Source organism: Emydura macquarii, unplaced genomic scaffold (genome assembly GCF_026122565.2).
Source record: "Emydura macquarii macquarii isolate MOO-44397 ecotype Brisbane River unplaced genomic scaffold, CSIRO-AGI_Emac_v2 contig_2742, whole genome shotgun sequence".
NCBI classification, from domain to species: domain Eukaryota; kingdom Metazoa; phylum Chordata; order Testudines; family Chelidae; genus Emydura; species Emydura macquarii.
In genome coordinates, this window is record NW_027132879.1 from 273,990 (window position 1) to 301,029 (window position 27,040).

Below are 27,040 nucleotides of genomic sequence, written 5' to 3' on the forward strand. Positions count from 1 at the left end.
CTGAAATTCTGTAGAAATTGATGGCCCTGGTTTGGACAACTTCCTCTTCCCCAGAGTTGAGTGAATTTTTCAACCCCTCTGATAGTTTGGGGACTAGGTTTGTGTCCAGTTATGAATTCATTTGGTTTTATGAACACCATTTGTAACTATAGCCATCAGTACAGCTTAATCAGCCATTTTAGCATGAATTTGCCACAGTGGAGAGACTGTCTGGAAAGCTGTGATGGAGCAGTCAGGGGCCTTCAACACTGAACATCGCTCCCCTGCATGAACAATGGGGTCACTTGCTAGTAGGGCCTTTGACTTTGAATGGTCTCTTTGCAGAGGAGCTGGAACCTCCCTGATCTAAGCATGTAGCTGGGAAGGCTGCAGCTTATCCCCCGACTGAAAAGGGGAACAATGACCGTTTTAAAAAGGAGGCTGTGTATGTGAGCAAGAGGGCCATTTCATCTCCAGAAACAGAACAGGCAGGAGGGACTTCGCCTCCCCGTGGACTTGGACCAGACCTAGAGATTTACAAAAGACATGAGGTCAGACTGGAGGGGATTGTGCTCAGGAGTGTGTTTTCCGTAGATCTCTTATGGCCTTTAAGAATAATAAACGTGTTTAAGAAATTCCTTGCTAAGCCTGTTTTTCCTTGTTTTACTATTGCTTTGTCTCTGACGGGGTTAACTAGAAACTAGAGCTAATAGAAGGTGGGGGTCGGTGGGGGGGATGTGTCTAAGTGCTCGGGGGCCTGAGAGTGCTGTGGGACTGGTTCCAGTGTCTAGATGGTTGGTCTGTGGGTCTCGCCACTAAAAATGGGTGTCAGATGTGGGGTCTGCTCCTGAGCCAGGAACAGTGATCAGGTGCTATCCAGACCTAGGCAGCTTCGCAGCACATGAGATGCGTGGTAGGATCTCATCACAATTGGCTGATGTCCATTGAGAGAGCTGGAGTGGACCAGTTGAGACCCTACCTAAAGTGATTGGAGTATTAGCTAGTCTGAGATTTGTAACAAGCAACCATGGAAATTCTCTCCCCTCTCACCCCCTTTAAAACTTTGCTTCTTGGTTCTGAATGTTCAGTAACTTCCCAGGCAGGCAATGTCACCCCTCCTCAGCCTCCCTTCCTCCATATTTGTAGCTTACAGTTTCATTTGCTAAATATATTGCATTGACCTTGATCCACAGCTTTAAGACTCTTGTGTTCCCCTCTCCCATCCTTCCCCCCCACCCCCAAGGAATTCACAAATAAATCACATAGCAACAAAGCCACTTCAGGAATTGCAGCTATGTCTTCACTGCTCTCTAGAGGAGCCTGGAAACCTGTCTTTGTTCGGTCTCTAAAGCATGGCATGCTGCTGCCGTTACCAAAGAGCAAGTCCACTTGTGGCACATCCTATTGCAGCTTGGCTTAATCCTTGCTTGATACGCTTTTGGGATTTCATTGTTTCTCTCTAATTAACTGCTATAGCAGGAGCTGAAAAGAGGAGATGCAAGGAATATTGGGGTGGGGGTAGGGGAGAGAGCAGGTGGTGACTGAGCTGCAGAGAGTTGCCATAGCAGTGAGAGCAGCAGGGAATTGTTCTCTGTGTGAGCCCTCAACTTGGAGGATTCCCTTCCTTGACCCAGAAAGCTATTTAGTTTTGGATTTTCATTGTATTATTTCGGTGAGGCCCCCATGGAGATTGAACTACGCACTGAACAAACACACACTGAGAGAGGGTCCCTACGTGACGAGCTAACTATCTAATCAGACTGGGGCTGGGAGAAAAGTTGCATCCATGGCTTTGCCTTTGGCTAGTGACTAGGGTTTCTGGTGAAATGGCTTATAGGGGAAATGCGAATCACATAGGTTTTTCCTGCTTCTTTATTACATTGGGCTTTGACTCTTTCGCTGGAGAACTTGGCTTACAGTTGTGATATGGTCTGAAACATACTCTGCAGTTCTGCCAGCCTCAGTGAAGAGTGTCTGGGAGCTGTGCAGTAGGCACGGTAGGATATACAGAGCAATGTTGAGGTTTACTCAGGTAGAGTCTGACTTTTGTTTTCAACCTTCAGCTGTGATTATTTTTCAAGTCCTCCAGTAAAGAAGCCATGACATTTGTATTTCTAATGTGTAAGAAGCCAGCAAGAAAGTCTTGTCCAGAACGTGGGACTTGCTAACGGAACAGCGGAGGCACAAAAGTGCTTTGTTGCTTGCCTCTGAAAAGGTGCTGTGCTAAGGAGAATGGTAGTACCAGGAAATGCAAACGGCGCACTTTCCTTGTCTTCGTTGTCACTGCTACATGTGCTGTCCCCTTTATCTTGAGACCTCTTGAGTTTATTTATTGTTTTCTGTTTGCTTCTGAAGAAGAGCAGAGTCCTAAAATCTGAAGAAGCAGACTTAAAAATAAAAATCGGTAAACCTGCCCAAAACTCTCAGGGTTAAAGGAGCCACAGTGGGCAGGAAAACTGTCCTTCAGGGAAGATAAAAGTTCTATATTCAGATTATATTCATGCTGAACCATGAAGGCATAGTAATTCTGTCTGGTTTTAACACAGTGGTTACATTGTGCAAGCCTGTCACACAGCTAATTTTCTCATCTTAATTATTGCATCTGTCTCCTGACAACTTCCCGCCATCACATCCCTTCTCCCTCTAGTCCAGCCAAAGCTCTTACAGACTTCCTCTCCTGCATCTCTGAGCATGTCGCCTCTTTTCTGTCTGCACAGATTCTCCCCACCCCCTCCACCAAATTCATCATCCCCTGATTCAGTTCCTGAGCTTCATGTTGGAAGCACTGGATGATGGGACTCCTGCTAATACTGCAGTAGTTCCCTTCCCCCCACTACAGTGCTCCACCCAAGCATCTCCTGGCAGCTTTCATGTTGCCCTCTGTGCTAGGAATGGTCTGTGAATTAATGAATGCCTGCAAATAAATGACTCTCTTCCTCAAAACTTCTCAGAAGCCAGCTGCTGCATGCTACAGTCCAGCTGTAATAACCGCAGAATCTTGTGTTCTGCATTCTCCCTCCTGTGTGTCTTCAGACTGTAAGCCAGGGCTAGACAATAGGCGGACCGTAGGTCATATCCAGACCTCCACACTCTTTTGAACAGACCACAAAAACTTTTTATTATTTGCTCTGGAATCTGGACCTTGACTATACCTTTACCAGGAAATTTGGACCTTGACAAAAAATTGACTACCCCTGCTGTAAGCTCTTAAATTAAGGAACTCAGCTTGCAAAATACACCCATTATACAGAGTACATGTACCACACTACATAAAGAAAAAGGGACTCTTGCATCTCCAGTATGCTACGCACGGGAGAGGATCTGAAGAGTGAAATCACTGGGTTGGGTCTTAGAGGTTTTATTTCAGTGAAACTTTCATCACAGCTGTCCCTTTAAATTCTCAGGGTTGTGTTTTTGAACCCTTCCTTCTCCACCAATGCTTTTATTTAAAGATTTGCCTCTGGCTTATAAGACTTGCTGTAAGAAAAATATTGACGTTAGTCATTTGTGTACAGCTTCAATAGCCTTTGTTTAAAAATTGGACTGTCAGGCTCTCCCCTTGTTCTCTTTCTATACAGCTCATTAATTAAAAATAAATAAAAATGAAGGGAGACAAACCCAACTGTGCTTGAACAATGGGGTGGATTTTGTGGTATTTAAAATGGAAGCCTCTAGCTCTTCTGCAGCTAAGCAAATAGGAAAAATTAACATAGTACCTTTTCCTCCCTACCCACCAGCCTAATTCAGTTTTTTAATGTACATAGATCTCAAACTTTTAGCTTTGTGAATGACAATGTTGTTAGATAGTGTTTAGAACAGAGACATTAGCTTCAGTTTGTGTCAGCATTGTTGCTGTGTCTTAGACATGGTGGAAATCGCAATGATCCAGAGATGGGCAACAAAAACAGATCAGAGGGGTGTGTGTCAGGGGGCCTCAGAATGTGGCTTTGTGGGAAGAGAGCTTTTAAACACTAGAGTGACTTAGCTTGGGAAAGGAAGTGTGTATAAATAATGAATGGCATAGCTGAGGCCTTTTGGAAGCTTCTTTTACTTGGAGACGCCAAGTGTCCTTTGTACCAGTGGATCTGTCCCAAGGGCTGAGTTGTGATGACTGAGGGCTATTTGTAACGACTTGGCCTTTCTCTGCTGCGGGATGGCGCTCTCCCACTGCTGGGCACTCAGCAGCTCCCAATTCTGGCTGCTTCCCTCCTGACTCCTTGCTCTTTTTCACAGCATTAATGGGAGGAAGATACGGTGGGCTATCCCTGTCTTCCCTACCCAGGGTCCCCATCTCTATTTGGACCTTGGTGGAGAGGAGAAAAATAGATGAAAGCTGAAAAAGGGGAAAGCTGATGCTGGTTTTAAGAATGGGGAAAATGAGTTGGACACTGAGGCATTGTGCTAATATGAGAAAACTGGAGCTGAACACATGAAGAGTGGACTCAAGTGAAGTCAATTAATGCATCTTCATTGTCCAAGCTGAGGGAAATGTGAAAAGTAATTTAGACTTTTTCCAGTGTTTTTAGTTATAATCTGAGTTGGTAGCAAAACAGGTAACAGTTTTGTTTTTAAACATTAGGTGAGATGCATCAGGTTTAACTTATTTTAGTCACATTAATTGCCCCTCCAAAATCAGTCCTCTATAAGGGTCAAATCCTGTACTCCTCACTCACACAAATAATACTGTTGACTTCAGCAGGGCTATCTGGGTGAGGAAGAGCAAGATTTAGCTCATATTTGCCTGCACAGTTCTGATGATCTCTCGCAAAGATCTGCATTTTCTGTTGCAATGACCTATTGCTTCTATATGTGCATCCTATTTGGTTTGCTGAGCTATGCAGAACTTAGTATGGTAGGACTTTCCTTTTTAAAGGGATTGGATTCCTCAGGTTTTCACCTGGCTTTGCAATTAGCAGCCACCAAGATTTGTAATATTGGTTTCTCCAAATTCTCTACCTTCCTGCAACCATCCTAGAACAGCAGGTGTTAACTCTTTGTTTCTCTTTCCCTCCAGGGAGTGGAGCAACAGCTGTGGTGCAAGCAGCCTATTGTATCCCGAAAAAAGAGAAGGTGGCAATTAAACGGATCAATCTCGAGAAATGTCAGACCAGCATGGATGAACTCCTGGTACACTATCAATTTTGTTTGGGAATACCCTATTTCAGTTTGCATAGTCTCCTGCTCAGCTTTGAGGTGTCTTTAACAACCTCTCATGGAAAGTTATGATTGTGAAGATGATGGAACACCCCCCCCCCCCCCCTTTGTGGTCGCATGGTTCAAAGACACATCAATAAAATCCCACATCGCCACAGTGGATACAATGTGTGACCAAAGACTTAGTGGGTCAGATTAAGGAGGCCTTATCCACACTGAGCATTTACTCAGGTAGTCCCACTGGTTTGAATGGAACAAAATGCGCATGAGTAAGAACTCAGCAGTGTGTGTTTGAGGGCTCTGCAGTCTGAACCAAAATGAGGGGGACATAATTACTCTTGTAGGAAATAGTGTGGGATTCATTACTTATATGTGAATAAATTCCTCCACTTCCCCTCAGCCCTTCACATTCTCTCACCCTCAACTAGTAGCAGCTTTTGCGGCAGCTAGTAGCCCTGTAAAGAGTAACACCAACGCTGTGTTCAGGACAGGATGTAGTAGCATTACATTACTCCCATAACACGCTGGCTTACCAAAAACCCTTTAATATTTTAACTGCTGATTCCATCAGACTGCTGCTGCTGTTCTCTCTTCGCTATAGTGCACATGGTGGTTGGCTCGCAGTGGTCTTACTTTCTAGCCATGCACATTCCCTTCTGTAACAACAATTTCCCCTCCCCCACCTTTTTTTACATACATACACAATCTAATACTTAAACAAGTCAGCCAAGGTAAGCATTTTTTTATAATGAATATTCTCTCCTTTTGGAGGGTTAATTTTAACTTAAATCCTGGCCAGGATTTCCCTCCCTTTGGGTCCTGACAGCCAGTAATGGTAGCCTTAACCATCAGCCAACATCTTTCTTCATGATGATGCTTCTCTTTAACAGGGAATGTGGTTTGGTGGCCTGCAGTTAGAACACAGGATTGGGAGCCAAGACTCCTGGGTTCTATTTCTAGCTTTCACTCTATGAATTTGGGCAAAGCACTTAATTCTGAGCTCCTGTTGCCATCTGTCAGGTGGGTAAAATACTTGCCAGACTATCGAGTGTTATAAATCTATACTGGTAGAGAGGAGAAAAGGTGCTGCGCACATGTAGTTATTCTTAACATGCTTAAAGGTGTCTTATGCCCTACCTCTGGCCAAGTGTATTTAAACGCCGTTATGGCTTTAGCTAGTCTAGGGGGATCTGGATCTCTTTTCACTTCCATAATCATGAACTTTCCTCTTGACAGCATATCCTGCCACCATTTTACTGCCTTCTGTGTAGTTTGTGGTCTGCTGTCCTCAGTAGTACTCCTAACTGCTTTACCACAAACTCAAACTGAGATGATTAGTATTTGAGTAATTGCCAATTTCAGCTAAAAGGGTTATATTCAGAAAGCTCTGCAGTAGAGACTTGGCATGTAATTTTAGATAAAAATGTCTCCTAATTACATATCTTAATCTCCAGCTGACCCATTCTTCAAAATACCTCCCTTTTATTTCATACTGAATAGGTCTACAATGAATTGCTGTTTTCTTCTCTGATGGAGTCCCAATTACGTGACCTGATTTAGTGCTGGTCCCTTCTGCAGGCTTGATTACAGACTGCTGTGAAGAAGAAAAGTCAAGTTATGCTTTAGGAGGACTCTAAACCATGGTCATTTTTAAAATAAAACATACAGTAATTTCTTGGGCTGATAAAGAGAAGAATTAAAGGCCCATTTTCTGCACCACTAAACTGAAAAGTAGACTCTTAGAGGTTACATCAGAACATAAGAATGGCCATACTGGATCAGACCTATGGTCCATTTAGCCCAGTATCCAGTCTTATGACAGTGGCCCATGCCACATGCTTCAGAGAAATGAATAGAACAGGGAAATTTCAAGTGATCCATCCCCTGTTATCCAGTCCCAGCTTCTGGCAGTTGGAGGCTTACGGACACTCAGAGCATGGGGTTGTGTCCCTGACCATCTCTGAGATGAATCTGTCCTCCCATGAACTTACGTAATACTCTGTTATGATTTTGGCCTTCACAACATTTTGTGGCAAGGAGTTCCACAAGTTGACTGTGCATTGTGTGAAGATGTACTTTCTGTGGTTTTTAAAGCCTAGTGAATAGATTATAATAATCAGTGAAATAGGTAGTAAGGGGGGTCTGCTGGACAATAATTTGGATACTGCCAATGAAAACAACCATTTTCTTGACATTGTCTGCTGCTTAAGTGTGGTTGTGTCAGTAATTTGGGTGAGAACAAAAGGAGCATGAGTTAGCAAAAGAAATATTCATTTCCCCACTGAGAACAGTAAATGTCCTAAAATGTTAATTTCAGAATCAAGTATAGTAAGAGTTCTCTGTCCATCAGCCATGACAATGAAATGACATGTGTAAGGATGGTCTATTTCAGTTTAACACAGCCAGGCCTGAGTGGTCAGAACTGATTAGTGTTTTTTGCTATCCAGCTGAAGACACCTTAAAGGGTCTGATTTGTTCAGAAGGTGGATGCTCAATTTCTTCTGAAAACCAGGACCCTTTAAGGTGTCTCTAGTTGGGTGGCCAAAATCAGTCCTCCTTCTTGAAAATGTAGGCCTGACTTTGTTAGCCATGATTGCTTATTTGTCTCCACTCTTCATTTGTTCTTTTGTTAGACTCTGTGCTCTTTGGGACATGGACTATTTTTCAAGTTTGTACAGCACCCAGCACGATGGGGCCTCCATCTTGGTGTGGGCCATTGGGCAGGACTGCAATATAAATCAATAATTATTTCGGCTGCAGTAGCACTGGAGGCCCCAGTCAAGTTCAGGTGCCCCCTTGTGCTAGGTGGTGTACAAAGGATGGCACTGCTCCTGCCCAGTGGATGAACCCACCATCTCTGTAAAGCAATACAATAATTCTCTCTCTCAATTGGCTGAATCAGACCTTGAGTCCATCTAGTCCAGCATCCTATCTGATAGTGGTCAATGCCGGATGCTTCATAGGAAGGTGCGCTTATGGATTAAAACACTTCTTTAGGTCTGATCCTGATTTGTAATAGTCTGTCTTAAGCCCTGAAGGCAGGAGGTTTTAAAATCCCTTCCCAAATGTTTATCATTAGTGATAACACTGGATGCTTTTTATCCATATAAACATCCAGTCCCTGTTTGAATGCTGCTCAGTTCTTGGCTTCAGTGACATCCTGTGGCAGTGAGCTCTCCAGTCCAATTAATTATGTGAATTTTGTCATACCGTTAATCATTCTGTAGCCCTTTTCTCAAACCTGTCTAGTTCTTCAACATTCATCCATATATCTATAGGGTTTTTAAAAAACTTTTTTTGACCAAGGGCAAAATGGAATCCAAGAATAAATATTTTGAAAGAGAAATGCCAGAAATTGTCACTGGCATGTAGTATACCCCTATTTCCCACCATTATAAAGATAAACTAGCATGCTTTATTAGATCCATTATCCCTCTGTTGCGCTGATCACGGACTCCAAGCATAATAGCCAGCTTACAACAAACATTCCATTCTGTCCACTAGCAGCAAAATCCTTGCTTTTGTATAACACTGCCCACTCATCATGAGCGAGGACAGAAAATGGCATATGGGGTCAATCAATTCTAATTGCCTAGAGCACTTCAGACTGATAGACTTTTTTGGGAGATTATTGTTTTGGAGTGAGTGGGCAATATTTATCCCCAGTCTGTTTAGGAAAGGGGGTAAAATTGCATAGACCTGAGGGGCTGTATCCTCAGTTTGGGTGGTAAAATATTTCCCCAATTAATATTTGTTTCAAACTCTTGGCCAGTAAGGGGGCTGGGACTCCTGCAGAGCTAACATGCTGAGTCCTGGGATTGTGGGGGAGAGCGGGAAGCTGGAGGAGCGGGGTAGGGAGGAATCTTGTTACTTGCCAACACAGTCAGCTGAATCAAATTGTGGCCATGAACTTTGTTAGAAGCTTCATTCAGGCTGCCACTGTAGCAGCTGGTGGTGTGACATTGGGTTTTGAAAATGGGTTAAGTGAAAGGGAGGCTGGGAGAGATCCTTGCTCTTGGAGGCTCCTTTCAGGAGAGAGGTGACTAAGCAAGACCAGTGATATGACTTGGCTGGTTGAAGGGATTTGACCTTGATCCCTATGTTTCAAAATATACTTAGCCATGTGGGAGTCCTGGTGTAACCCTCACACCACCACGTGGCGCCTTGGAAGCGGTTTGTAACAGTGATGTGTTTATAATTAACAATGTGTGTTTCTAGACGAAGGCAATGGAATATATTTTCATACACTAGCTGTGTTTAATTTTAGAAGATGCCGTGCCACACTAGGGATTAGCATAGAAATATGTACCAATTAACTCAAGGACACCTTAGCTGTTTAGCAAAAAAAGAGTTAACTGCCACAATGAAAATAGTAGTAGAAAATAGTAGAAGTCTGTGGTGAAAGCAGGGAATGAAACCAGGGCGCCTGAGGCTTGTTTCCTGTTCTTCTGCTGTCCTGCATGGTTGTGGGGGCTCACTTTCCCCAGGAGTGTGGGGGCTTTGCACTTACACAGCATATATTGCCAGAGGATTTCAAAGTAGTTCTTAATGGTTTTTTAGACCACCTTTTGCCACTGTACTTGTGGAAGGAGTGTATATAGGGGAAAGGGCAGGCAGTATCTTGTCCTCCATTGTACTTGGAAGGAAGAACAACAGTTTTCAAAAGCACCTAAGTCTGAGCCTGTGTCTCATTTTCAAAAGTGACTTAGGAGCCTAGGTGTCACTGAAGGTGAATGGGACTTAGGCTGCCAAGTGACTTAAGTGCTTTTGAGAGTTTTATTCAAGGTACACAGGAGACAGTAAGAGAATTTCACAGCTGGGCATTGTTCCCTGTGAATGTCTTTCCTCTGCCTCCTGTGCTGCATCTTGTCTTCTCCAGCTGCGTCCCCTGTTGATCATAGCACTCATGGTGCGGTTCAGAGGGATTAACAGTGACAAGGCCTTTGCCCTCCAGGAATGAGTGCAGTTATGCCATTTTGAGGTGGAAAAGTCATTTCTGTCTATTGATGCAACCCAACGTCCGAGTGCAGAGCTGAGTTGAGTGGCTCCTGGAACAGACATCTCCTTGTCAATCACATTGATGGCTATACTGAGGAAATAGTCATGGATTTTAACTGTTTCTACTCATGTCCTCCATGTCTCAGACCTTGTACAAACAGTAAAAAGGCACATTCCTGTTTGGAAGAGCTAACAATCTAGAAGGCCTTAATTCTTCTCCCTGGCCCACCAGCATCAGTTTGTTCTTCCTTAAGTTAAATGTAAGCCAGCTGACTTTCATCTAGCTGCTTTGTTTTCCCCCAGATGTTGGGATTGCTGGGTGAAATGGATTGTCTTCTTAATGGCCCCTGATAGGATAAATGTTGAACGACTGAGGAGAAATCATTGAGTTTGTTGAACTCCAAATAGGGTTCCTGCTGAATGGGAGCAGCTGCCTGTCATGACTTTCAGAGAATGATTCCATGGATTGCTAGGTTGCAGATGACAGAAATGCAATAGGTTTAGAAACAGGTGACAAATGATCAGGGACATGGGATGTTTTCCATATGAAGAGACTGAAATAGCTGGGTCTGTCTAGTTCAGCATGGTGATGGAATAGACTGGGCATGACAGATTATACATAATACATAGCAAAGAAAAAAGTAAACTGGTTTGCTTGCTTACCTCTTCTTGTAATACCTAAGCAACGGAACAGTCAATTTAATCAGTTGTCAAAAAGTTTAAACCCAATAAAAGGAAATACCTTTACACTGCACAAAATTAACCTGTGGCATTTGCTGCAACAAAATACTGAGATCAAGAGCTGTGAAAGATTTAAAAAAAAAAAAAAAATCAGACATACGGATGAGAATATCCAAAGTTAAATGAGATAAAATAAAAATAAGGCATTAGAATTTATAATCCTTTCAAGCATAACTAGCTGCTAACTGCCTGGGTTTAGTCAGAATGAAAATTTTCCCTATGGGCAGAGTGTTCTATAATTGCCTGTTGGGTTTCTTCTACCTGCTTTTGGAAGATCTGGCATTGGCTACTGTCAAGCAGGATACTGGAGTAGATAAACCTCTGTTCTGGTCGGTCAATTCCTATGTTCCACAGGTGGATTAACAATACCAGATGGTGGCTGGAATGAAACCAGCAGATTGATCCAGTAGGATCATCACAGATGTCCTATCACTGTCCATTTCTTTACCAGTATGCTTACTTTCTTACAGTTCCTAGAAACTGGAATTATCCCTTAAATTGGTTGAATGGGGGGAAGGTACAAAACTCCTCAAAACATTCCCACATTCCAGATTCTGAAATATAAATATACAACTTGACATACCAAATAACCATAGTTGGCATGTGACTGATTTACACCTCTCATATGATGGAACCTCAACTAATGGAAAATGGAAATCTTAAGGTTACTTTAGTTTTAACTGACATGGTGCTTTGCCATGTCATTCCTTGGTACATGAGCATCAGAGCTGAAGCTGAGCAGTCTTAATTACTTTACCGATTGATGTTAGATCATATTATAGTTGAGTTTGGATGTCAGTACTGAGGGAGTGTGGAAGCCTGGCCTCTAAAAGAAAACTGCAGTCCACTTACTCTTGTTGATTTGATCCAGACCAAATGGCATATTAGTAAAGAAATGCCCATAATAATTATTTACAAGGCTATAACTTGCCTAATTTAAGCTGATTCAGAGTGCATGTAAATCAACATCAATTTCTGTCAGCATGGTGAACAATACTGGGAGTCAAAATGAAGGCTGTAGCAAGCTAATTGACACAGGAGGTGGCAGTAGGCATAGAGGTCAAGATTGGCCAGCTGGAAGACACTCTTAGTATTCTTGCATTTACTGCTTCATATCATATCTTTAAAGGACTTTACAAACATCAGTCCTGACAACACAAGTGGAGCATGGAAGCAGATGTTGAGTGACTTTCCCAAGATTATGCAGTGAGTTAGTGGCAGATAAAGTATAGGAACATGTCTATTGCCACTCCAGCCCAGCCCAGTAGTCCACCTAGTTTAGTATCCAGTCTCTGAGAGGGGCCAGAACTACCAGCTTCAGAGGAAAGTGCAAAACATGTCAAAGGGGACATATGTGCAACAATTTGCCCATAGGAATGGTTTCTTCCTGTCCCTTCAGATTGACTTCTGCCCTGAAGCATCAAGGTTTATATCCTTGCTAAACTATTTATTTAATCCTTACTAAAGTAGCTTCTGGATGTTCTTGTTTTCCATATAAATGCCTAATCCTTTTAAAATCCTGCCAAGTTCTTTGCTTTAATGATATCTTGTGGTAATGAGTTCCATAGGCTAATTTTGACAACTCAAATCTAAAACAGTTCCTGGCTTCCGTATCTGTGCTCTCTTTTTTTCAAATCCTGCTTTTATCTAGTTTACATTAGATTCTTTAGGATACAGGGAAAATGGATTTAAGATTTCTTTTTAAAAAGTGCATTCATATTATCAATTCATAGCCTCAACTAAAATATTAGAATTCACAAATAACAAAACTTGAAAAGTTATGGCTTCTTGTGACTTCTGAGACAGTTATTCTAAATAATGCTTTATAGAGCAAAACCAAGGAGGTTTTCTAAAGGTTAACACATGCCTTGGGATTTCAACTAAAGGAGAACTCTCCCCTCAATACTTGAGGCAATATCAGAGACCACATCTGACCTGCTTTAGCTTATTTCAGATCTTCTGGTGGCTTGAGTGGGTCTCCAAAATCAGGGTTGCAATGTTGGAATAGATTTGTTTTGCACTGGTTTTGATCCTTCATTAAGTAAACAGCATCCTGGTTTCCTCTGAAAATCGTAGGTATCAGTGTGTAAGCACAGTGCTTTTCCCTATACTGTGTCCACTGAGTTAACGTGTAGGAAGGAAAACTAAATGTATGGGGATCCTGCTCAGTGTTTTAAGGAGCTAGATTCTTCCAGACAGCACTACTGATGGAGCAGACTGGCACAGTAAGAACAAGAAAGTGCATTTAACATACCAACATATGCCTTCAATCAAATTCAGCTGGTGGGTCAGATGTTTGGCCTGCCAGTCTCTCACATCTCCTCTCCACTTAAATCTGAGTCACTCATCAGTGGGTGAGTAGACCCACTTTCAGAATAAACAAGATGCTATTCCCTATCGTCTTCTGATGTGTTTGACTTTTATTTACAGAAGGTGGCTATTCAGTATCTATTATGATTTTAAATTATAGTTTGTAGCAGTTGCATTGGCGTTTCAAAAGCTTCAAAGTGCTCAATATATTGCAGAGAGATGTGGTTTAAGGTATTCATCATGGTACTTAATGGGAAGACATCAGAGCAGTTATAGCTGATCTCTGGCTACGAACCTTTGGAGTCTGACAACTTGGATATTTCAGAACTCAATTCAAGGGAAACGTGCACTATTCAAGACCGCTGCATGTTTTCAGACATATTTTTGTAAGTATTTCATCCTCAGTGGCTAAACAGGCGGCACTTTAAATGCTGTTTCCCAAATTATGAATCAGAAAGAAGTCTTTGTTTAGGATAGCTTCAACTACTTCAGTGTGTTCAGGTAAAGATGTGATGGATTGCACCAAGTACATTTATTTGCAGTTTGAGAAACCCTTGATAAGATGCTTCTTTCTGAAATTAAAATAGCCACAAAGGCTGAATATAGGGAAATGGGAGCCTGCTTCCAGGAGAGGGACCATGCGAAACTCATATCTGCAGCTCTCCTGTTTCTACATCCTGGTGCTTGATATCAATCTGCTGCATAGGATTCCCCAAAATGAAGGGAGGGGTGAAATGGAACATGACAAACAGCAAGTGTAATTCACTCATGACTAAGTCCTTACTTGAATTGCAGTGGGATTGTTGACACATTGTGGCTGAGTTGTGGACAAGCTATGGAAAATTGCGGGAAAGTAATAATGGACCTTATTATTTGTGGTAATAAAGTCCATTATTACTTTCTGCAATTTTTTCGCTGTTGACTGCCTGAGCGGGGGCTCCCACTGTCAAAATTGTGGTGGAAGCCTAATATTGTGGAATCCGCAATATTGCGAGTTAAGTAGGGCCTTTACTCATGATGGTTCTGTAGTGTGACTGGGGTCACAGAGATGGGATTGGTGGTGGTAGCTTTCACTTCTGCTGTCCTGGTCTAACATTGTACTCCCAGGCCACTTCACTTAAAATCACTCTTTAAACCTTATTTATTTCCAGAACACTTTGGAAAATTACTGTAAATTGAGGATGCAATAAATACAGAATGGATTTTTGTTAGTCTTTTACATTTTCCTCCTCTCCCGGTCCAATATGGGTATGTAATAAGATTTCTGGCTGTTAAAATACAGCTCTTGGACAGTTGTACTGCATTTCTATTGCTCTAACACAGGCTTTTGTACATATAACAGTTTGTCTAGTTTCAGTTGAGAGGAAGCATTTTTTACCACAAGGCCCATTGTGATTTGTAATGATCAGTTAAAACAATTGTGTGTACCAAGCCCCCAAGATATTGATATCCTCTGTGAGACTACAGAAGCCCTTATGTAGCCAGTGAGAGATTAGAGTAGAAAATGAGTCACTGAGGGTTGGGGGAAGAAGCTCTACTTTTGTTAATAGTTTAACTTTTTTCTCATCTCTACCACTGCAGAGGTCAAGTGCGTTGGAAGGAATGGGCTGTGCATCCATTAATGATTCCTGGCCTCAACACCTTTTGTGGGGAACGGAACATTTGTTAGTCCCCCCCATGCTACAAATCAAATAACTGATAGTTTTTTTGATTGTATATGTTGCATATGCATGTGACTTTTTTTCTTCCTCTACATTCACACAAGCATGTGACAAACTTTTTTAACTGCGCAGCCTAGTCGTGACTTCTGGAAATGATATCCTCTGAAGACTTCTTTCTCATACATTTTAAGTGCTTTACCATATTCTCTACTGAGGATTCAAACACGATAGTAGCCCCATTGTAAGCTATAGTTTGTACAGGAAACCAAAGGCTGATAGAGAGATTGAGCCACTATGCAAGTTCTATGGGGAACAACCTGGTAAAAGTCCCAGAAGCTACCTCCTCTTTCTTCTCAATGGGGTTGGTAGTAAGGGCTTGTGTTCTCACCAGGGTGTTGCCCTTGGCCCTTCTAACTGGAGGCCCTCCTTTAGTCCTGTATTTAGAAAAATTTCAAGCCCTAATTTGAGCAGATCAAACATGACTGTTACATTTCTGGATCTTCACTGTTGGCTTCTGAGAGTCATTTTCTCTTCACCAACACCCTGTCTTGCTGGAAATAATAGTAGTAGATGGTGATTATTTAACAGGCATTTAAAGAATGACTCTGTTTTTTCTCTCTGCAGAAAGAAATTCAAGCCATGAGTCAGTGCCATCACCCTAACATTGTATCTTACTACACATCATTTGTGGTGAAAGACGAGCTCTGGCTAGTGATGAAGTTACTTAGTGGAGGTGAGTGGTACAATGTTCAGCTACCCTAAACCACATGGGAAGAGTATGGGAAGTGGTTGGCTTTAAATGCTCCCTTCCCCACTCTACCACCTCCCCTCTCCCCAATCTGTAGATAAAGGTGCTGAAATAACTGCAAATATTCCGTTTTTATTTTCTCCAAGTTAAAAGGATACAGTCAAATTTAAAATAGTGCTTTTGTTTGAACACGTTTCCTACTGTTGTTGCAATTAGCAACTAACACTACTGTAATTGAAAGATTGGAGGAGAAATTTTGTTTTCAGTTTTACTTTGTGTATTTGACAGAACTTCATAGTCACTGTTCTCCCAATATAGTCTCTTTCCTGTCCCCTCACTCCCTTTGCTGTGTGAAAGATTCACATAATCATCTAAAAATAGGAAAACATGACTGCTAAACCACAAAAATGGGCAACCCTAAAAATAGGGTGACCAGTTGTCCCCATTTTATAGTGACAGTCCTGATTTTTGGGGCTTTGTCTTACATAGGTGCCTATTACCCCTCACCCTGTCCTGATTTTTCACATTTGCTATCTGGTCACATTACCTTAAAATAAATAAATAAATAGCTTCAGTTACTACACCGGGCTCTAAATTATCTGATACTTGTTTTTGAGAACTGGTTAATATAAAGCTTCCTGGGTGGTAGGTCTGAAATATTGTTTCTGTACTTGAATTAACAAGTAAGGCTGAGTTCCCAGAATTGCTTTCTGAGGGGAGTTTCTTCCATTTTTTTTCCACAGTCCCTAACATCAGCCTTTCAGGTGAAACAGTAGGTGATTTGACTCGACACAGCACACACTCTTATTGCTTCCTTTTTCAACAGCATCAATCTCCATTGGCCTGTTTTTTAGGTTGAAACTAGCTTAATTTTAGCCTACTTCAGGCTCCTCTTTACTTTGGCCCACAAAAATGACAAAGTATGAATGCAAGGACTGGGACTTCTCTGATTACGTCAGGGCAGATTAATATCTTAGTCCTGGGGCGTTAGTATTGCTGAAATCTTATAAGAGCAGTATATGTAACTGCTGTAGAAATATTCCTGAAGGGGACCAGTCTAAAACCAATTTGCACCTGTAATAGGCCACTTTTTCTTAGGTATCCACTTTAATCATTCAGTCTTGAAATTTTAGCCTTTATGCACAAATATTGCTCCAAAGAAATCAGCAGTGTCTGATATTTCTAAAATGGGGCAGATTTGCATTTGACCCTTCTAACGTATCTATATCATGAGTTTTAATTATGCCTTTTCTAAGTTAACTGCTGACCGTTCTGCTGTATATATTGTGTGGCTTGTTCATTTGTCAAGATAAGGAGCCGTTATCCTTGTTCTCAGATCTTCTCTGACTTGCAGTCTGCTAGCTCCTTTAATGTGCTCTCAATTGAGAACCATCATTTGAACCTGTGACACAAAGCCATGGCTAAGTTCACAAAACACTTGCTTGTCAAACAGCTGCTTGTGACAGCTCTGCTGTAGAGAAGCAATTCTCGCCATTCCAGCTTACAGCACGAGACACCTCCAATATACTTTTTTTAATTGTGCAAGTCTTTGAGGTGCTGAAACTCTGCCAGCTGGTCATGCTCTCAGAGCTTCTGTCCCCTTTCAGGAGCTTAATCTATTTGGAAGAATCACTGATTTAACCACTTCCAAGGCTTTCTAATGACTAGCAATTTTTTAAGATCAAAGGACAAACAATCTTACGAAATCTTTATGTTTAATTAGAACTATTCTGTTATCACGAGTAGTGTCCAGGAGGGTACTTCACAGAAGACCGTTTCAGAGGGGTAGCCGTGGTAGTCTGTTTTTAGCAAAACAGCGGGAGTCCTGTGGCACCTTAAAGACTAACATTTATTTGGGCATAAGCTTTCGTGGGCATAAACCCACTTGCCCAAATACATTTGTTAGTCTTTAAGGTACCACAGGACTCTTGCTGTTTCACAGAAGACAGTCTCTGTCACAAAGCATTTATTTCTTTGTGTGTACTTACACACCTCTGTGCAGATGGGTCACAGTCTGAAGGGAAAAGGCAAGTGAAAGAAATCTCCTTTAATTTGGCCATAACATCTTGTCTGTGGTGATATGGCTTTACCAATGATGTGAATAAATTTCAGATCTATGAACTTGGAACTTGTTCAAATGGTTTCTTCCACTCTCTGTGTCACTTGTTCCTTTTCTCTTACCTGGATACTGTTCGGTATATCTCTGGTTTGCTCATTTCCTTCCTTCCCCCCTTTTTTTTGGTTGGATTCTGTCTCAGCTTGGTAAGGCCCAGTATCTATCAGTATTTCTGAGGTAGTCAGAGGCTGAGAAGTCCAAGTAAATGTAATTCTTAGAGCTGATGATGATGCTCTTTAAATCATAGAGTTGGAAGGGACCTCAGGAGGTCATCTAGTCCAAACCCTCAGAGCAGGACTAACCTCAGCTAAATAATCCCAGCAAGGGTTTTGTCAAGCCACAGTTTAAAAACCTCTAAAGATGGAGATTCCACCACCTCCATAGGTAACCCATTCCAGTGCTTCACCACCCTCCTAGTGAAAAACTTTTTCCTAATGTCCAACCTAGACCTCCCCCCTCTGCAACTTGAGACCGTTGCTCCTTGTTCTGTCGTCTGCCACCACTGAGAGCAGCCTAGCTCCATCCTCCCTGGAACCCCCTTTCAGGTAGTTAAAGGCTGCTATCAAATCCCCCCTCATTCTTCTCTTCTGTAGACTGAACAAGTCTTGTTCCCTCAGCCTCTCCTCATAAGTCTTGTGCTCCAGCCCCCTAATCATTTTTGTTGCCCTCCGCTGGACTCTCTTCAACTTCTCCACATCCTTGTTGTAGTGGGGGGGCCCAAAACTGGACACAATACCCCAATACTCACCAATGCCGAATAGAGGGGAATGATCCACTACCCCAAGCATGAATTGATAAGAATGCTTTGAATTGAAGATGGTTAAGCCCCAAAGTGCTCTGCGCTGCCAGACTCCTGCACCAAACCCCGTGGAAGGATCGGGGCAATATCAGAACATGTATTCAAGACTTTGCTGATCCTACAAAAATCATGTAGTGCAACATCCATAATTTTAACAGCAGCATGTCCAGATCACTTATGTCAAACCCCATACTAATGAACAGAAATCAGTTATTGACTGTGGAATGTCTACATCAGTTTCATGTCATGGCTGAAGGTTTTTTGTACTAATAGGTTAGGAAATTCAGAGTGAGTTTTCTTTTCAAGAACATAACGTGTGTCCTGTGCATTTTTAATGCTCCGTGAGGTTCAGTTACTGTAGGTTGCAGAGTACAATGTGTGGCTGAGTTAGTTGCTGTTGGAACTATACGTTTCTTATCTTTTGAGAGCATGTAAAATTTCAATCACAAAGCTTCATGTGTATCTTTAATCCTTTTTTTTAAAAAACATGCTTCATATCTGAGCCTCTTTCACTAATGCATTAAGCAATGTGACTATCACATGTGGTTCTTTTTTCTTCCTTCCTCTCCTGAGGAGGAACATTGCATGAGGATTTCTTAAATGTATGCTATGTATGTATGTTGATGTAGGTGAGGTCAAAGAAGTGTGCCTTGCACTTGGAATGAAAGTTGGTGAAGTTTGATTTGTAGTACAATATAGACTTTTTTTACCCTCAGCAGATGAGCATCAAAGAGAGCACTGCACCCTTTAGCATGCTGACAGACTTGCTATGGACCTGGTGCACTGTTTCAGACTTTACATACTTGGTGTTGCGCACACCTTCAAAGTACACAAGATCAACTATTTAATGCCTGGTTTTTGGAGGAAACGAGGAAGAGGCTAGGTTAGCCAGGAGATGGGGATGATTCATCTCAACTGGCTTGCACTGTCTCAGTGTGTAACAAGTATTGAACTGCTCTATGCTAGAATTAATAGAAAGCAGTGCCTTGTGGAAAAATGTTTACATGCAGTTTCATACATCCTAGGCACTGGTTCTTACTCAAGACCTAAGACAAACTTTTTTTAATATAGGTGCCTAAAGTTAGACATCTAAATTAAAGGCGTGACTTTCAAAGGAGTACAAAAGGTTCAAGAATAATTACTTTGGTAAATCCCTAGCCCTCTTTTTCATATATTAAATGTATCTAGGGGATTCTCTGTAGTCCAGTGCATAGAGCACTAGACTGAAAGAGGGAAACTGGTATCTGTACCCATATGTCCAAGGTCACACAGGATCTCTGGTACAAGTACCTTGCCTACCTCTTCCTAAGTTTCCCCCATCTGTAAAATTGTAGTTGTAAAGAGTTTTGCAGTGTATAGATGAAAACTGCTATATAAATGCAAAGTATTTCAGAGAGCCAAATTTTTTCCCCCTGAGTTTTCAAAAACAATTAGTTCTGGGCTGAGGAGAATCTTGAGATTAGAGCCCAAAGAGTAACATCTTAAGTACTAGAAAATTGGGACCTTGAATGAAACTTGCTGTCTCAGTGACGACTGTCGCTCAGTACTGTTTTGATAAAATTTCAGGGTAGCCGGACCCATAAAGGCCTCCATGATGCCTGCTTTCATGTTTTGCCAGGCACTCTCATGAGATTCCCCATGTTCTCAGGACTTGTCAGTATGATGTTCTGCCCTTTGATCTAAAAAGGTGTCCTGCGGATGTTTTATCCATCATAATTGCTGCAGCAGCAGCAGCAGGTTGCTTGAGGGAAGAGCAGTCCATGACACATTTGCAGTACCTAGGCAGATTGAGACAAGTTGCTTTATAGGCAACTCTTGTATATAACCTTCCCTTGAGCTCTAGTCTTCAGTGAGTGTTTGTCCAAAAGAATGAGGAACCAAAGATGCATGTGTAACCTATTGGTTCTGTGTATTACATGCCTACCTCTAGTGTTTGGCCACAAGATAAGAGCACAGTATTGCTAGTAGCTAGTGGCGTTACTCCTTTAGCTCAATTAGTAGACGCCCATTAATGTTGCTGACCACAGGTTCAATCCCTGCTGAGATGACTCATGGTAGGAGAGTCATTACACATGCACTTCCTGTATTTCAGATATTGCCTTGCCATTAAACCTGTTGTGCCTTCAGTCTCTACACATATTTGAGTCATGGGTAAGGTATAAATACTTAGTGATGATTATGGAAAGTGTGACAGCTGTTCTGTGTTACATTCGGACAGAGCTGGCCTAATTTGTAGGTTCTGCTTCACTGCACTCGTATTATGAAAAGGAGAAATGGAGCCAGGAGCCACCTTCCTCTTCTGTCCTGGTAGCAGAGCTGCAGGTTATCTCCTCTGGTCCCACAGCTGGAAAGAGATCAGGCCAGCCTGCCAGTTGCAAACAACATAAAAATAGCCAGGATGGGTCAGACCAGTGGTCCATCTAGCCAGTACCCTGTCTTCCGATAGTGGCCAGTGCCAGTTCCTTCAGAGGGAATGACCAGAACAGGGCAATTATCCTGTCATCCAGTCCCAGCTTCTCACAGTTGCAGGTTTATGAACACCTGCAGCATAAGTTTGTGTCCCAGACCATCTTGGCTAAGAGCCATTGATGAACCTATCCTCCATGAATTTATCTAATTCTTTTCTGAATCTAGTTGTACTTTTGGCCTTCACAATATCCCCTGGCAATGAGATCAGAGATTGACTGTGCATTGTATGAAGAACTCATTCCTTTTCTTTATTTTAAACCTATTTACTTCTTCAGGTGAACCCTGATTCTTGGTATGGGAAGGGATAAACAACACTTCTTTCTCCACTCTCTCCACACCATTCGTGATTTTATAGACCTCTATCATATCCCCCTTAGTTGTCTCTTTTTTTCTAAATTGAACAATACCAGAGCTAACCTGGGAAGTTGGGACCTCAAGAAATAATTTGCTTTGCTTGTGCTGGACTTGACCTGTAGTAGTTGTAGGTTGTATTTTCTGCTGTGGGAAAAATCAGTGTACCACAGAGATTTCCTTGAAGATTTCTGCTATCATTAGGAAATATTGTAAACTCTGGTGCATTTGTATCTTTCAAAGCTATGTATGGGGCATGCAAGTTTGAACAGAAAACCACATAACTTTGAATTACAGTATAATTTGTACCATGGGATTGTACTTAAATAAGTAGAGCTAATATAGCTGTTAATTGGTTGTGATTGGGGCTAAATGGTAGTGAAAAGTCTTGAATTCAAGAGGAACAGACAGTAATACCGAACATCTTATCAAAATGCACATTATCTTGTGGCAACTTTTTGTATACTACTTTGCAGGCGTTAGACACACTGAAACACTCACATTTGTTATTGCATTTTTTCATGTTACAGTTCCGTGCTATCCTAACAGCATAGCTCCTCTTTGTATTGGATTCCTATAGACTTCGATTCTGACCCATTGGCGGCTCTTCATCAGAGCTTCCTTTCTATCTATGCTTAACATTTCAGTGAATTAGATTTAGGCTTGGTCTATCCTACAGCGTTAAGGTAAGCTGCCTTATGTCAACCTAATTATGTCAGTGGACACACTACAGCCTTGCTCTCACTGATGTAAGTGCCCTGCTACACCAACATAATAACTCCACCTCCATGAGAGACGTAGGGCTTATGCTGGTGTAATTAGGGTGACACAGTGTCCATGTGGACACTGCGAGTTACTTATATTGGCTCTTGGCTAGCATTGTCATTTCATGTGAAATTGACAAGAAAGCCAGGTGCATGTGGGGCTTCAGCTAGAATCTGGCTGCCCCCTCAGGGCTACTGCCCAGGCTCCCTTCTTGGAGCCGAGCTACACCTGCTGGCTGGCTCTGCTCCTAGTTGGACTGCGCCCGGGAACACAGCAGCTGTGTTGCTGTGGGGAATCTTGGGGCAGCCTGGTAGGGAGCTGAGAGTGCAGGCTCTCAGCCCCCCACACTGCCCCCTTAAGTTGGTGGAAGCGCTCTTGGTGAGGACACACACTACCGACAGAAGAAGGGCAGTGTGAACATGAACCCCTGCAGTAATTACTGCGGTTGCTGTAAGTTCATCTAACCTAGGTCGACTTAAGTTTTTAGTATAGACATGCTCGTAGGCTCCAGTTGCTGGGTGCCCACTTCTGACTTTGTGCTGCTTTACGTGTTGCCCTGAACACTTGGAATAGTCTTTCAGTTAACATTTGCCAAGCTTCTTCAGCGTACTTGAACGAGCTTCTTATAACTCCCCAGTATTACGAACCTTTAGAGCTATGATCCACACGGGGCTTGGTGTACTGGGCTATTCCCATTTACGCCTCTCGATTGTGAGCTCCTTGGGATGGAGGCATGCTGTTGTGCAAAGCAGCTTGTCAATCTGTAGTGCTATATAAAAATATTGTGACCTTCCTATAGAGCATGTTCTCCATCTTGCATAGGGCTGACTTTGATTAAATAATAATTGAATGTGCCTATTTTATTTCAGGGAGTTAGAAATATTTAGCTCAGATAGGAAGAGAGTACTCCACTGGTGGGGGAGAGGATCTTTAAAGATAAAAAGATCTCTGACTGTACAAGGATCTTACGAGTATTCATCAGTGAAAGTGAGAAGACTGTCTAAATCCTAAAGCAGTAGTGGTCTTGGACTAATAAGTATACTGTAGTTGGCTATAATTGCTCAGAGAATGGCATTGAATCATAGACGTGTAGGACTGAACGGGAACTCGTGAGGTCATCTAGTCCAGTGCCCTGCACTTAAGGCAGGACCAAGCATTATCTAGACCATCCATGACAGTTTTATCTAACCTTTTCTTAAAAATCTCCAATGATGGAGATTCCACAACCTCCCTAGACAACTTATTCCAGTGCCTAACTACCCTGACAGGAATTTTTTGCTAATGTCCAGTCTAAACTGCCCTTGCTGCAATTTAAGCCCATTGCTTCTTGTCCTATCCTCAGAGATTAAAGAGAATTTTTCTCCCTCCTCCTTGTAACAATCTTTTATGTATCTTCTCTCATAGGTCATGTGTTCCAGACTTTTAATAATGTTTGTTGCTCTTCTCTGGACTTCCTCCAATACGTCCACATCTTTCCTGAAAAGTGGTGACCAGAACTGGACACAATACTCCAGTTGAGGCCCAATCAGTGTGGAGTAAAGTGGAAGAATTACTTCTCATATCTTGCTGACAACTCTCCTGCTAATATATCTCAGAATTGTTTGCTTTTTGTGCAACAGTGTTACACTGTTGACTCCTATTTAGCTTGTGATCCACTATGATCCCTAGATCCCTTTCTGGAATATTTCCTAGGCAGCCATTTTATGTGTGTGCAACAGATTGTTCCTTCCAAGTGGGGTCCTTTGCATTTGTCCTTTTTAAATTTCAGCCTATTTACTTCAGACCATTTCTCCAATTTGTCCAGATCACTTTGAATTTTAATCCTAAAGCACTTGCAGCCAATCCCAGCTTGGTATTGTCCACAAACTCTATGCCATTATCAAAATCATTGATGAAGATACTGAGCACAATCTGACCCAGAACTGATCCCTGTGGGACCCCACTCAATATGTCCTTCCAACTTGACTGCAAACCACTGATGATTACTCTCTGGGAACAGTTTTCCAACCAGCTATGCACCCACCTTATAATACCTCTGTCTAGGTTGCATTTCCCTGGTTTGTTTGAGAAGGTCATGCAAGACCATATCAAAAGCCTTACTAAAGTCAAGATAGACCACATGTACCACTTTTTCCCTATTCATAAGGCTTGTTACCCTGTCAAAGAAAGCTATCGGGTTGGTTTGACATGATTTTGTTCTTGACAAATCCATGCTGACTGTTACTTATCACCTTATTATCTTCAAGATATTTGGAAAATTGATTGCTTAATTATTTGATCCATTATCTTTCTGGGTACTAAAGATAAGCCGACTGGACTGGTCTGTAATTCCCTGGGTTGTTCTTATTTCCCTTTTTATTGATTGGCTCTGTTTGCCCTTTTCCTGTCCTCTGGAATCTCTCCAATCTTTCATGACATTTTGAAAATAATCGCTAATGGCTCAGATATCTCTTCAGTCAGCTCTTTGCGTATTCTAGGATGCGTTTCATCAGGCCCCGATGACTTGAAGACATCTAACGTGTCTAAAGTAGTTTTTAACTTGTTCTTTCCCTATTTTAGCCTCTGATCCTACCTCATTTTCACTGGCATTCACTATGTTAGACTTCCAATTACTACTAACCTTTTCAGTGAAAACTAAAACAAATAAGTCATTTAGCACTTCTACCATTTTCACATTTTCTGTTATTGTTTCCTCCTTCCCCCCCCATGCCTCCCCAATTGAGTAATGGGCCTATCCTGTCCTTGGTCTTCCTCTTGCTTCTAATATATTTATAGAATGTTTTCTTGTTACACTTTGTCTAGCTAGTTTAATCTCATTTCGTGCTTTGGTCTTTCTAAGTTTGTCCCTACATGCTTGTGGTGTTTGTATAGTCATTCTTTATAATTTGACCTAGTTTTTTACTTTTTGTAGGGCTCTCTTTGAGTTTCAGATCATTGAAGACTCGTGGTTAAGCCAGGGTGGTGTCTTGCCATACTTCCTATCTTTCTTACGCAGTGGGATGATTTGCTTTTGTGCCCTTAATATCTCACTGAATAACTGCCAGCTCTCTTGAACTGTTTTCCCCCCTTAGACATGCTTCCCACAGGATCTTACCTACCAATTTCCCTGAGTTTGCTAAAGTCTGCCTTCTTGAAATTCATTCTTTTTTTGTGCTGGTTTTTCTCCTGTCATTCCTTAGAATCATGATCTCTACTATTCCATTATCATTTCCACCCAAGCTGCCTTCCACTTTCAAATTCTCAACCAGTTCCTCCCTATTTGTCACAATCAAATCTAGAACAGCTTCTCCCCTAGTAGATTTATCTACCTTCTGAAATACCCGCGTCCCATACACAAGGCCTCCCAACTCCCCAGAGGCAGGACCCAACTTCCCCTCTCCCATGTGGATAAAATGGATAAAACAAAATAATGCAAAATTTCCTAAAAACAAAAAAACCACACCTAAAATATTTTTAAAAAATCCCAGAATTTCACAGGCATCTATAACATAATTAAAAAAAAAAATCCTTCCCTGTGTTCTTTCCCATAAGGTTCTATTCTATATCTGCTTAGAAATGTTAACTGGCACATTCTTCAAATTCATTAGTAATCAAAATACATATGAGTAAGTCTTAGTGTTTTTAATCCATGCCAATTTTAAACCCTTATTGGCTTTTCACTGTTCTGTAACAAGTTGAAACATGTTCTATTTTCTTTTGTGATTTTAATCACAAGTTAGACTGAATGAACTCTTCACTCTTATAACTAGCTAATTTGATACTGAAATGTTCTTTGACTAAGTATACTACACAAGGACATAAGCAAAATAGCTTAGGACCAGAATTTGATTATGCTTTGAGATTACGCCTGGTTTTCTAATTTTCCAAAACCCATTACTATTGCTGACATTGTCTTGTTTTTTACTTGTATCAGTAAAGCTCCCTACAGTTGTAAATACAAAGGTTAAATAATAGAAAACCAGATATGCAGACATTGACCATTGGATACTCAACTCCCTATTACAGTATAGCCCACGAGACTAGAGGCAGGTTGTACATCATACTTTGACGTTCAATTCTCTGGCCAATGGGAGTAGTAAATCCCAAATATAAGGCCTTCCAGTCCCCACATGAAAATACAGAGAATGTTGGCACAAACACATCAGCTGGTCACGACATATGGGAAGTGGCAGTCTCTGTGCCAATTCCCAGTTTATACTTGGGTACAATTCAAAGAGCTGATTTGGTCTGTAAAGCATGGTTTGTCATCCAGGATGATGTAATTCACACCCCTTCAGGAAGAGGAGCTGTATTGATACATCTCCAGAAGGATTTAGCTCAACTCCAATTCTGTACATAGTGAGGAAGTAATTTGTTACAAACATTTTAAATTCATACGCTCTCTATCTGTTTTTCCCCTTAAAAAGAGATGCTGATGATTAACTATTAGGAATAGTACCAATATTAGCAACTGGGAAATAAAATTTAGTAGAATTTTAGTTTGAATAGTAACAATTCGATTCCTACTTCTCCATTTCCTCTCCCTGCTCTTAAATTGAATTGGTGCCAAAACATCTGCCTTCTCAACATCTGTGCTCCAGTATCTGTATCAACTGACAAACTATTCCCAGAACTAGGCACGCTCCTAACTATAACTGGTATTGGACTTCTTGACAAACTTTTCAGCCAAACTAGTGGTGTGTGTTTGTGGATGTTTGTACTATTGAGGATTTGTAAGACCTTCACCATCACTGACTAGATAAAAATGGGGGCCTTAAACACTTCCAGTAAAACCATGAAGAAAGCACAAGTAAAAGTCCTTCAGTGCATCTTTTTGGAATGGAGAGGGTGCCATTTTATCTGTTTTATCTGGAAATAAAATGGGTGCTACTGACTTTAAATCTAATCCCTTCACTTATTTTCCAGGCTTCCTTGATTTACACACAAGATGACTATGTAGATGGCATTTA

General features: G+C 41.6%; 1 protein-coding gene across 3 annotated transcripts in view; it reads left to right on the forward strand.

Annotated features, from left to right (window-relative positions):
* Positions 1-27,040, forward strand: part of OXSR1 (oxidative stress responsive kinase 1) — a 115,302-nt gene that overhangs the window by 20,465 nt on the left and 67,797 nt on the right. For 2 of the 3 annotated variants that reach the window (XM_067566182.1, XM_067566183.1), the window contains exons 2-3: positions 4,994-5,106; positions 15,468-15,576. In XM_067566182.1, the coding sequence (XP_067422283.1) occupies positions 4,994-5,106; positions 15,468-15,576 (222 nt within the window). The remainder of the gene's footprint in view (positions 1-4,993; positions 5,107-15,467; positions 15,577-27,040) is intronic. The other variant, XM_067566184.1, reaches the window with a different exon arrangement.